Genomic DNA, 13,089 nt, shown 5'->3' with positions numbered 1-13,089 from the left:
GGAGAATTTAAAGAACATCTGTTTCCTGATCTTGTTTGAGCCACAAAATAGAAGGATGGAGAGAAAGCTGTCATGTTTCRCAGCAACTTCTACTCTCTGTTATTTGATTCAGCTAGTGCTTTTGCATTCATTCTGACCCTCTTGCTCTTACCACATGTTCTTGCCTCCTCACTCCTGATTTATTTGCTTTGCTGGGCTGCAGTTCTCCAAGTCTTCATTGGTTCTGCTTCTCCCTGGCTCCTGCCCTTTGCCTCACTTGCCAAGAGATGAACTTGCTGGCRTGAATGTATTCTATGTTCCCCATCCACTGCCATCTTTACAGAGGCATGCATACATTTTTGAATTTTGAATGTTGCCCTTTGGTAACACAAGAATAGTAGAAAGGAGAAATAACCTTTTCTCTTTCCTTCCTATCCATCATGTTCACACAGAATAGTAACTCAACAAGCAAGTACAAGGTAAACAAAAGCACACAGCAGATTTCTAATGGGGTCTGAAGGCTTTCCCCCTAGGGAGATCCCAAAGACTGCCTGATACTTACTGACTTCTGTACATTTAACAGGATTTTTTTTTTTTCCTCTGAGGTGATCTGAGGAGGGAGCATTTTTGAAATGTTAGACAAAAGGTTTGGTAATAGTTCTTGATACTTATTTACCTGTTTGAATTTTCAAGGTTTATATTAAGTGGAGCAAAGTGTGGGATACTTCAATAAGCTGTTGATATGATTTTTTTCTTATAATTGCTCTACCCTCTGCTAAATGCAAAACAACTCCCTTGAACTGAAACTCTGAGTATGAAACTGAAGAAAACTCTGTCTAGTTGGGTTTTGGAATATCCTTATGGCTGGAGAGTCCTTAACCTCTCTGGGCAACTGACTCCACCATCAGCATTTCCTTTCAAGCAGATGCTATGTTAGTGGTATGTTAAGGATTTCAGTCAACTGAGAGTGCTCTGTGTTAGTGCTCTGTTAAAGGGCTGCTAGGCCTTGTTCCGGAGATGATCCATCAGTATGGTCACATGGCTAAAACTGACTTTTGTTTAAACAGGATTTCGTAAAATTGAATTTTATTTGTCCATTCTGTGTGTATATGGTTGACAGAAGCTTCCTCAGAGGAAGAATTTAGTTGTGTTTTTGACTCAGCTCTGTTGTTTTCTGTATCGCTGCCTGCGAACTTGGATGTCAGTTGTTTGCATTAGCAGGCGTGAAATGTAATGCATATGGATTCACCATTTCTTTTGCTGCAATGGTGCGACTATTTACATGGGGCATTACCTGTTCGGACATTAGTGTTTTACATCTACTAAGCCCCTCAGGATACGAACTTGTCTCCGTAAAATAAGCAGGGGAGGCGAGAAGATTTTTTTGTGAGTAGAAATTGAGAAACATATAAACAGCAGAATAGTAACACTGGAGTTGTTTTTACTTGGCATACTGTGGAAGAGGGTTTGTTCACATTTGCAGAGCAAAATGAAAAACTGGAAGACTGAGACAGAAAATGACCAACTGCAACCAAAGCATTTGCTGCCTTTTTGCTTTGAATGTGCAATTGGCCTTGGTCTTTTAATTACAATCTATAAAGATGGCTCTGTTCCCTGCCCACCCTTGGGCTTCGAGGAGCATTGAGTGCTTAGGGCTTGGGCTGCTAATGCTATAATTGAAACAGCTGCTCTGCTCTCTACGTACTTTATTCATTCACCTTCAAAAATGTTGATGGCTCTGTTGCGTGGTGTGGGCTCTTGTAGATGTGAATCTGAAAGGCAGATGCTTGCTACATGGTACTAATGAAGAGAATTTGTTATGGCTTTTCATGTGTTGCTCTAATCTCAATTATTAAAGGAGAAGAAAAATGAAAGAATGGGGGAAAGGCTGCGCTTAGGTCCTAAAGCTCTTTGGACTAAATTCATTTTACCTGCGCAACCAAACATCCTAATTCTCTCTTATTCTTGATGACTTAAACTGCATATCACTATAAAGTACAGCAAGATCAAAAGATCGTTATGTTTACAGCATACACGGATTTTTAAATGACTGCATACCAAGAAGAGCATCTGGAAATAGTGCTGCAACAGAATGGCTTCCTGGGAGGGGTTCCCACTAATTTGTGCAGGCCCTGGGTCAGTGGTTCCTGTGCAGGCCCCATCTTTCTCTCTTGCTTTGTTGCTGCAGTAATGGGCTAAGCTGCTCTTGCCTTTCCTGAGCTTTGCACATAAGGATGAAGCAGCTGCCATCACATATAGGTCCTTTTTTTAAAGCGTGCTGCAAAACAGAGCCCAGCCCCATAAGTACTCCCTGTGGTTAGACGATGGCACTTGTTGGGCTTGGATTTCCGACTTGCATGCTGCCTGGGGAAGAGAAGGTCATACTCTGTCCTTCTCTTCAGTGTGGTGAAATGCACCCTGGAGACATGTGAAACACTCTTTCTGGAAGTCTCAGAAAGTAAGAGAGAGTTTGACTATTTGCAGAGGTATTGCTTTGGTTGAACAGGCTAAGTAGGGCTGCAGGTTGAGGGGACRATTATTGCAGGCAGATCTGCCTCTTATTTCCATTAGTCAACTTCTTTGAAAAGAATAGTCCTTGCTTCTTTCTGTAGAGGCTGGCCTAGTGTTTATCACCTTAAAATGTCCACTCACTTTGTCATTTACTCCTATCTCAGGCCCCTAAAGTCTTGAAGCAGCCAACAAAACCTCTCAGGAATAACCTTAGCCTTTCCCAGTTTGCTGTCCTACCTCAATATCCTTGTAGTCTATCAGTTTCTGAATTGTTTCAAGAAAAGAAGATTTTRTTATCATGGCAGCACAGTGTGCTCCATCAGTGGGAAATGAAAATTCCTAAGTGTGGCTAACAGCAAAGYCAGAATTCAGCTGACAGTGGGTAGCTCAGGTGCATCCATTGGTGCTGTGGTGGAGATGAAGTTACTGACTAAGCCGCGCTCATTTGAATGCTCTGACAGAGGTTCAGCCTAATGGTGTCTTCCTTCCAGCCCATTGCTCAGCTCAGCACATTATACAGATTCAGGCAGCATTAAATTCCTTGTGACTGGGAATCAGCATGTCCCGAGGCAGCCTACCCATGCAAAACAGTGTTGGGCAGGAGCTTCCAAGCTCTTCATTATCCAGGAGTTGGTTCATCCAGAAACAAGCTGAAAATGCATAAAGCCTTTGAGCCAGGCAGAGGCAAGGGCTGCTGTGATCCAGAGTCCGTTTTTTATTCAACAGTATTGATTGCTCTTGGCAGATAAGGAGCCTGAAAGCTTTGTGGTTATTTTTGTTAAGGAAAATTAGAGGTCATTGGGAGACTTGGAGAGYTGATGAATCTAAATTTTGATGAAAATGGCAAAATCTTGCTCTGAAGGAAGTGCTTGAGCAGTCCCCACGGGGGAGTAGTAAGGGAAGAAATAAAAGGATTGGAAGCCTTTCCATTCCAGCCTGCAGTGCCTGGCCTGCAGGATCATTCTGTCTGGGAAAGGGAGAAGAGCAAAGGAAGAATTTTAGGAATCGGTTCATAGAAAAAAAAACTGTTGCTGTGACATGAAGCAGATGAAGGCAGCATTGTTGCTACTCAGGTTATGTTGCCTGCAGGTGAGCTCAGCAGGATGTACTCCTGTGTGGTTGTTTTGCATTAGTTACAGCCTTTTCTGTCAATAGAGCTCAAATGTTGTTTAAACTTCTTGTAGTGAAACTCATCCTTGCTCAGAATTTCACTTAAACTTGTTTTGGATGTTTAAGTCAGGCCCTAGACATGGTGCCTAGGTTAATTTGTGCTTTTTCACTGAGCTAGGTATTGTAAATCTAGCCTGACAGTATCCCCAGAAATTGAGTATACAGCTTTGGACCCAAGTTCAGTGTTTCCATTGTCACTCAGGAAAACCGTATTGGGGATATTTCATCCCATTTCTGTCTTATGAGGGAACTGGGAAGTAGTTTTATCTCCCGTCTTTGTTTAGTATGAGTGAACTTTCTTGGAAGTCTTGGCTTTTGAGTCTGGAGAGGACTGGCACCCTTCACGCTGCAGCAGAGAAGGGCAGGAGGAGCCGTGACTCCTCCATGACCATGGACTTCTGCGGATGCTGCAGTTCTCTCCCAGACCTGTGTCTGAAGGTGAGAGCTTTCCCAGTGAATGTTGCTGAATTGTAGTTACTGATGTCACGAAAAAAGACTTACTGAATTTGAAAAACAACTTAATGAGATACTGAGACAAAAAGCATTGGGAGAACTGTGCTTTGGGAATGCGTAAAAAAACCCGAAATGTCTGCTTTCTCTATTAGCAAAGAGTAAAAATCATCTCCTTTTTGCAGTGTTTTAAGATCAGTGTTGGAGAAACCTTTTGATTTCATTGATAATTTTGTCCTTGCCTGTGAGAAATCAGTAAATTACACAGGAGCTYCTTTTGGAGTCTGCCTTCCAGGCATGTTACGTGTCAAGGCTTGCATTTACACCAAAAGGAGGTGTGTTTGCCAAATGTGGAGGCTCTTCAGTGCGTGTATGCCGGGCTTCATAAAATAGCCCTGTGCTCCATGTTCTGTGAGGTTGTGACCCCAGGTAGTGGCTCAAACTTGTGAGCAACGGCAGTGGCAAATATTGTCACCTGCCCTTGGTGGCCTTTATGGGTGTTGAGCGTGACCCGCTGCGGTTCTGTTTTTCAGAGAGAAACAGACTGATATGTCTGGCAAAAGTTAGCGGTAACCGTAGGCAATAGTTCTCCTGTTTGGACCTATGTAATTAGTACGTATTATTCCTGCATTTGTTCCAGATGGCAAGATTGTTACCAACTATGCTAACATTTCTTTGTGATTATTTCTGTGATGAAAGGTCTACATGCATCTCTTTTATTGTGTTTCTCTTAGTTTAAAATGGAAATTTGTTACTAAAGCCTTGTCAGCCTAACCTCTAATAGACCATGGCTAAGAAAAGTAGAAGCTGGCCTCCTACTTTCTATTTGTTTGAATATAGTGGTTAGATAATCGTTCTAGACTCTTTATTTTTTAAGGTCTTTCCCCATTTCAGGTCACATCATACAAATCAAAGAAAGCCTTTCAACCTGCCACGTAGTAACAGGTAACTGTTATAATATTTTCTATAGAACAGTGATAGCTTAATTTTTTTTTTTTATTTTTATTTTTATTTCAGGCTCTTTCAAATCCTTCCTGATTAGTTGTTTCTTTCAAAAATCTGTACAAAAGAAATTAAATTGAAAGTTTTTTTTTTAATTAGAAAATACATCTTCATCCCTGCAATTTCTTTTTGTGCTATTCCTCATACTGCTTCAGGATTGTCATCCTATAACATACAGTTTCATGGAAGAAATTTTGCTTTCTATTTATTTTGCACTATGCTTGCTTTCTTTAGTTTGTGCCGCAGACTGCATGTCCSTCACCTCTGTGTTGCAAGCAAACACTGAGAATAACTCAAGTTACATGTTTGGGAAAGAGCATTTGCTGAGGATTATCTGCTGGCCTCTGATTTCCAGGAATTTCTGAAGTTCAGTTGATGTATTTTTTTTAACCTGACAGCATTTTGTGTATTTGAACCCTATGTTTGGGTTTTAGAAGACTCTTAGGCTTGTTATAGGAGGATGGAGACTGTCTTGCAGTGGATGGGAATGCCACACCTTATGGTCCCAGCAGTCTATCCCCTAGTCTTTCTTTAATGTATTGAATCCTTATTCTGAAATCTAGGTTATTAAAAGCTGCTAGGTAATTGCAACGTATCTAGAAAGGACACAGAGTTGAGCATAGGTGTTTTCTCAAATAAAACCTTCCCTCTTTTCATCTTTTTGACCTGAAATGTTTCATGTATTAATTCAACCATATAGCTGGTGAGCAGACACGATATTTATAATTTATCTGTGTGCTGAAAAGTCCTTGCTGAGTGGCRAGGTGAAGAATCCTGTTTAATTGGTCTCCAAGACCCTGTTATTGGGAGCTCAGCTATATCAGAATCTTCCCACTACTCTTTTTTTGAAAAGACCACCTGCCTTTCTCAAACCTTGACTGTATTTGAGTGTATTAAAGGTGAGATTATGTTTTAAATTTAGTATTTAAACACAAAAATGAAAGCTGTTCCCCAGTACACTTGAAAAATGTGTAGTGCTGTACAACAGGTTGAGGGGATGGAGTTTCTTTCTGATCCTCAAAGACAATTAAGTTACTCCCTGAAGCATGAAATTTAATTGCCCTCATCAGAAGCAGCATGATACAGTGGATCAGCATTTAGGACTAAGATACAGACATTTTTATYTCTGATCCTACTTCAGAAATACAGCGTGACTGCCGGTGAGTTGTATAGCATTCTTTACCTCTCTTCAACCTACCTCAGAAATAACTTTGATTTCTTTGCTGAGGCCTGTGAGGTCTGCATAAAGCTTCTAAAAATATAATGGGCAATATAAATGTTGAGTGTTGCTAGGGTTGCCTTGACTGCCAGCAGTTGTTATAGTTCAGTTTCATATGGTGAAATCTCCTTTTTGGCAGTCCTGGTTTCATTAAAGGAAATGTAATCAAGTGCAAACAGGGAGAGGAGCACAAGAGGACATGATGCTAAAGAGCTGTTGTGCATTAGGAAAGTAAGCTGAGCTGTTCTCACATCAGTTTTGATGCTGCATCTTAGATACAATTACTAATTAGAGCATCCCAAGAGCATCCCCAGGCGTGTACTACTCAGGAGGTGGAAGAAAGCCTATAAGGCCCCTGCCTTATAGTGTTTAGCTGTGGCGTGGAAAGAAGGGATCAGCATCAGAGGGATGTAGTCCAGTGCAGTTGTGTAGTTTTACTGTAATCTCTTACTAGAGGAATTAGTGCTGTCATGTCAGTGTGGAGCTCCTGCTGAGCTCTCCTAATTGCCTAGAAGATRAGAGGGAGTAATGTCACATTTTGTTCCTTCATTAAAAAGAAACCCTCCCCCAAAGAGCAATACTTTCTCATCTCACAGCCCCACTTGGTCAAAACTGGCAAGGAAAGCAAGGATTCTTACTTACAAGTTCCTGGCTTACTCCTCTCACAGACATTTAAAAAACAAAACTGAACTTGTAATAGCCCTGCCATTTAGCAAGTTCCAGCCCAGTGCAACGGTGCCGATSCTGCTGAAAAGCAGCTTGCTGTTCACCAAGCATTTGTATCTCTTCTGTTATCTGGGCTCTTTCTTCCTGGGTCTGTGACCCTACTAAAGCCCACTGAAAGATTCTAATTTGCAATCAAAAGAATTTGATTAAATTATGAGGCTGCAGTTCTTTCAGATTACTTGATTAAATTCTTTACAATATTCAACTGTCAAACTTCAAAGTTCTAAAGTTTGCGACAATGATTTTTCTACAAGGCAATTGGAAAAGAGATAAGGAAAAGTATTAATGGAATACCCATGGTATTCCCATGGAATTTAACAGGAAAAGAGACTTTCCTGTGATGGTTTGTGTGTGTATGTTGAGGTTTTTGAGTTTTTTTGTCTATCATGTTAATAAATTTTCCTGTGCAGGGTGGTTACATATCAGTCTTGTAGCTTTCTTTGAATTCATGAGATCTTCTTAGCAACGAAACTCTTAGACCTTAATGGCAGATTTTGTGTGCTATCCGAGGATAAGCATGATGTAGAAATAGCCTGCGTGGGCTACCTGTGCGTCATCAAAATGTAAAGCTGTTCCTGTCTTACTGAGATATCTTCCCAGTTGTACAATTCTCAGTAGCCTGGCTATAGAAAAGTGCTTAGAAAGAAGGCCCCAGTTGCCTGCTTCCCAACATGGTTTGTGTCTTCCTGGGACAAGTGAGGCAGGCAGGGCTGCACGCTTTTATCAACAAGCTAAATGCTTTTAAAATGCCTTTTCCTTGGAGAGTAAAAAGAAAGGAAATAATTATGATTATTTCTTCATTTTTAAGGCATAGCTTTCACTAAGACTCCTTTTTGAAGGCATTTTAAGAGAAAGTCTGGGAAGTTTTCTTGGAAGCAGTAGAATCCTAATGTCTCAGGGACCTTAAGGATCTGATCCAATAACCTTAATAAAGATCTTTTCTGTATGCCACCAGCAGTTATGTCTTGCATATGCAAAAGCTAAAGAAAAGGGTAGAAAGACACTGACRTTAAATCAATAGAGTAAAATGCATACTGTTTTTCTCTCTCAAGTAGAATGGTCTGCAAGCAGAAGAGTTTGGTACATTGTTTTGCACATCAAGTATTAGCTACTTTGAACTAAACAATTCATTGTGTTTATATTCAGGGAAATGTATTTGTTGCCATTTTAGAAAATAGATTCTTTTAAGAGTACATCATCTTGATCAGACTCTGATTACTTTTAAGTGATTTTAAGATCAATTTTAAGATCAATAAGCTCTAATGAATTTAAAGTTGATAATTACAAGCAATTACCAGGCAGTTTTATTATATAGTTTGAAGTAATAGGAGAAAAGTCTACAGAATCTCTTTTGGTTCATTTTATTATTTCCCTTCTTTTTTTTGTCTCTTGGAACTGTATTTGCATCTTCTGAAAACATTTTTATTTTTTTGCTTGGTTCTTACTTTTTGCAGTACCCATTAATAGTGAGGCTTGACATAAGTCTGGATCAGTATAGAAGAAGTATTAGGTCCTGTTATAAATTATTTTCTAACTATGCAGTTGCATGTAGGATGGAGAAAGTTATGTTCTTTCACCAATTCATCTAGTACAGGAGAAAAAAAATCTCTATATAGAGTCCTAGCGACAAGACTTGTTTGTTTGTTTTCAGTGTCTTTAACCAGATTTCATTCTCAACAATCGGCTTTTATTTTTTTCAGTACCTTAATCGTTCGCAGGTGGATTTGGGTATGAAATACTATGATGCAACTGCTCTTACTGCTGTTTAGTTTTGCAGTCCCCCAAATACACTTAGCCTTTTACCAAAGAGACAGAGTTAAGTCTTCACCCAGATATATTGACTTTTCCTCCTAGACTTACTGTGATAGGTGTTGGTGACAATAGGCATATTTTAAGTAAGAGAGAACATGGATTTGGAGAATTAAATTCGAATTGTAACTCTGCTTGCATATGAGGGAGCTAGGCTGCCAGATACAAACATTTTATTCTATGGCCAAAAGAGTGGAGCTAAGGGAACAAGAAATTGCTGGAATTCACACAAGTTGTGGGGTTTGTTTGGTTTTGTTTTTCTCAATGAGAAGGGTATTCTAAGTGGACTTGCAATGCCCTTCTCCCATCAACTTGGTATTAAAGGCTTCTGGTAGTGCACATACTGAATCATGGCTAGGGAGTAGCCATTACAACTCTCTAATTCTGCCATTCATACTTTGCTCTGAAGTTGTCTAAAGTTTGAAGCATTTTTCATCTAGGAGTTCAGTCTGTTCTGTTCAAATGAATAGGATTTTGTTAAACAGAGACATTGTGTTTTGTTAAATGCAGACATGGCGAGATTGGTCTCTATTGTGCCGTGAACTGATTGCAGGAGGGAGGGACTCTTGTTCTGTTTCGGCAATGGATCTCTGCACTGAGCCAGTAGCTTTAGTTAGTATCCCTGATAAATCCACCAGTTAATGGTGCTTAGTCATCTTCACATCATYTATTTTGGGATTTCTGATGAAACAGACTGAGACTTGTTGTTATTTGCTCATGAATCTTTGAATCTCAAATAACCCTTTGCTAGGAATTTGTATTGCAGAATATTAATATATTTTATAATGAATCTGGACTTGAGTTGGTCTGTCTTTTCCAGTCTTGCATTGTGGTGATATAAAATACCTGCTTGGCAACAGCTCTGAGAATTAATAAAGTTTCTGTGGTAAACTATGAGAGGCCTGAGAATTTCAAGCTAAAGTTATTGCACCAGTAACTCAGAGAAGCAATTCCTAAAACTCCTGGCACATTTATCCAGAGGGTGAATGGTAGCACAGAAATGGAAATCATTGTTGAGGGCCACGGCGTACTTGGAATTAAAATCCATCAGTCTTCTGAAACTGAGAAGAACAATTTCCATGAGATATGGATGCTTCTGTGTTTCACGGTGGAAAATTAAACCTAGAGTTGTTCTTTTTACTCCACCTGTGGAGAAATTTTTATCCTTTAATCCCTAAAATACACTTAACTTGAAGTACTACTTAAATAATATACAGAGAAGGCATTTAAAACATCTTCAATGCTTTGCTTTTAATAAAAATGAAATATACATTTGGGGAGGGGAAAGGAGGAGGAGAGAGCAGGGTCCGGCATCGTCTTCTGAAGGTGTAAACTCAAGCATAGAAGTCTGAGGATGAGAAAAGTGAAATGAAGATAACAGTAAAAAAATAATGAAACTTGGTAGTCTAGCTTTATATTTTATGCTGGCAGAGGGAGGAGAAAGATAATAAATCATGAAAAGTTGTATTTGTGTTTTGAGAGCTGGACAGTGTAAGTTGTCACTAAGGCCCTAGTTAGGACCTTTATTTAGATCCTTAGTGCACCCGGTGGCAGGTCCCTCACCTGCTGCGAGCCCTGGAGTTCCGCACAGCGCAATGGCACTGTTACAGTCCTGAGATGAACAGTGTGTCTGCCTCTGCCATGCAGAAAGGTCCTCTGGCTGCTGACCATGTGGGATCTTCAGTTGAAGCTGATTCTACTCTTGTAGCAGGCACAAATTATTGTTAGTTTGCTGGTGCATTTTGGAAACTTGTTTTTGCAGAATCTGTGGAAAAGAAGGGCCCCTGACCACGGAGCACCACGAGGGGAGTGAACATAAGGGTAGGAGGCATAATAGGACTAGCCATGTGTAGAACTGAGCTGCTGCTTTGGTGGGATTTGGTCCTTACAAAGTAGTCTTTCTCACATCCTTTTCTTTTCTTTTTTTTTTTTTTTTTTCCCTCCTCCTCCTGATGAGAACAGATGGATATTGCTTCAAAGGAGAGTTGGACATCGAGAGAAGCCATTTCGGATCTCACTGGAATACGTTACTAATGGGAGCAAGAGTGTAGCGGCTGTCGATTCCTTTGCAATGAAGAACTGCAGCACAGGTAACATACTGTATTTTATTGCTTCTAGCTTTTCGTGTTTTGATCCTTTTTGGAGGGGAGTATGATTTTTGTCCATTACAGAGCCTTCACAGAGTGAAGTAGCTAGTCAGATCAATCATTTAAATAAAGAAAACAGAGTCCCTTACACAGAGGATTTTTAAAAAAAAGTTTTCTTGGAAGCTTTTAACCTCTTGAAAGTGACTAAAACAAGAAAAAAAATCCCCATTGGGAAAGAATTTCTAAGAAAATTCCGTTTGGGGAAAACTTAAGCAGTACTGAAACAACCACTTTCCTGCTCTGGAAGCAAGCCATCTTCATCTTTTTGAAGTTCCTATTAATAAATTTCAAAGTTTTTTTTTTAAGAGCTCTGAAAGGCTTGGTTCTTTAAACTGTGCATTTCTTTGGAAACATTTCAAAGCAGTTGTACTGAGTAACCCCTAATAGCTTAATGTAGTTTGTGAAATTTCAATAATAGGCAACCTTAATGGCAGTTACTCTTTTTTTAAATACAAGCTTCATTATCAATTCATGTATGTAAATTTAGTGCTTCGTGCCAGAAGCAGCTGCATTTTAGTTCTGCCATCTTTATGGAGCTTGTGAATCATACTGAAATCTTTAGGTTGCACTCCAGTGAAGAATGTTACTGCTAATAGCACTTAACACAKTACCTTTTGTCAATTTTATTTATTTGGAATACCAATGAGTTGAGCTACATGTCTGACTTTTCAAGCTGTCTAGAGCAGGGGAGTCTGTTAGAACAGGAGAGTCTGTTAGAAAATAAACATTATTGTGGTTATTCAGGTTCCTGTTCACAAAGGCCAATTATTAAAAGAGGTTTATTGTGGGCACTGTTTGTACATACCCAAAGTAGGCACCAAGAAAGAACAGCTCGACCCTGTGTGGAGAGTGCAACGTGGAATGTATCTGCCGTGTTGCAAAAATGCACAGGTCCTCTACGTATCTCTGCAAGCTTAAAATGGAATGCTTCTTTTTAAATCTCAAACCCCAAAACAAAAAAAAAAAGTTATTCAAATGCAGAAGTACTTTTTGTTTTGCAATTTGTTGTCACAAATTCTGTGATTGCGAACTTTGTGGAATAGTCAGCCTGTGCGAAGGGCCCGAGATCCTCTCCTCAGGAACATCTGAAGGAGAGCCTTAAGTGGCGGCCAGGCTAAGGAAGGGCGCTATGGGCTGCGTTGAAACGGGACAGATCGCACTTGTTGAGGATATTAAAATATATTGTGAGCTAAAGGAGTAACAATTCTCCTGTAGTGCCTACAGATTTTTAGCAATACTCCCCKGGCTTCTCCCCTGCTGTGTTACAGTAGGCAGTTTGAGTAATGTTGCAATGAATAAAAATACTTGTTCTTTTTTCAACTGGTTGAAACTACTAAGCCTTTTGTGCACAGCCAAAGATSTGTTAGCTTGTCCCTTCACTAAAAAGGAGATAGAGATCAACAGCCAAAGGTAGCACCACTCGCTTGGAGGAAGCAACAGAAAGAGTAAGAAAAGACAAATCTGAATTGAAATTTCTAGTTAAAGCCTTTGGGCAACTTAGGTATTTAGATATCTTGATGCCGATAAAGTACATAAAATGTAGGCAAATTTGGGAAAGAAACAGCTAAGAAACAGGTAAAAAGCCTTTGCTCTGATTTTTTAACTTATTAAAGAATATATGGGCAATTTAAAAATAAATTGAGGAGCACAGGCAATTTAAGATGTTAGGCTATTAGCTCCATAGTTGGATTCAGGTTTGGTTAAAATTAGATGCTAGGAGGGTCATGAAGGAAGGTGATGGCTTGGATTTGCAATTTGCTATTGAATATTGGAACATTCAGTTTGCAAGGTCTCTAATTATGGACAAAATCTCTCACAAACTGGCATTTTAATTGCAGCTGAATTGAAAAAATATCCGTCTATTTGGGACTGAATTGGGGAAAAATAATTTAAAAGATTTACATTCAGATGCTGTTGCAAATATGATGAAGTATTCTTCCATGGAAACGTAAATCTGCTGTTGCCATAGCTGCTTTGTGTCTTTTCCTCACTGCTGCAGTCAACACTCCAGCATACTGGACAGCCAAAGTCCTTTGTCATCCTAAGTGTCTTCACATTCCCTGCTTCCCATCATGC

The 13,089-nt window shown here is 39.6% G+C and overlaps 1 protein-coding gene across 1 annotated transcript in view; it reads left to right on the top strand.

Annotated features, from left to right (window-relative positions):
• Positions 1-13,089, top strand: part of ALK (ALK receptor tyrosine kinase) — a 201,341-nt gene that overhangs the window by 89,613 nt on the left and 98,639 nt on the right. The window contains exon 4 of the mRNA XM_026048109.1: positions 10,829-10,956. Coding sequence (XP_025903894.1) covers positions 10,829-10,956 — 128 coding nt within the window. The remainder of the gene's footprint in view (positions 1-10,828; positions 10,957-13,089) is intronic.

This window comes from Nothoprocta perdicaria, unplaced genomic scaffold (assembly GCF_003342845.1).
Source record: "Nothoprocta perdicaria isolate Ctin4 unplaced genomic scaffold, notPer1 scaffold_51, whole genome shotgun sequence".
NCBI lineage: Eukaryota > Metazoa > Chordata > Aves > Tinamiformes > Tinamidae > Nothoprocta > Nothoprocta perdicaria.
This window is presented reverse-complemented; position numbering and strand designations above follow the sequence as displayed.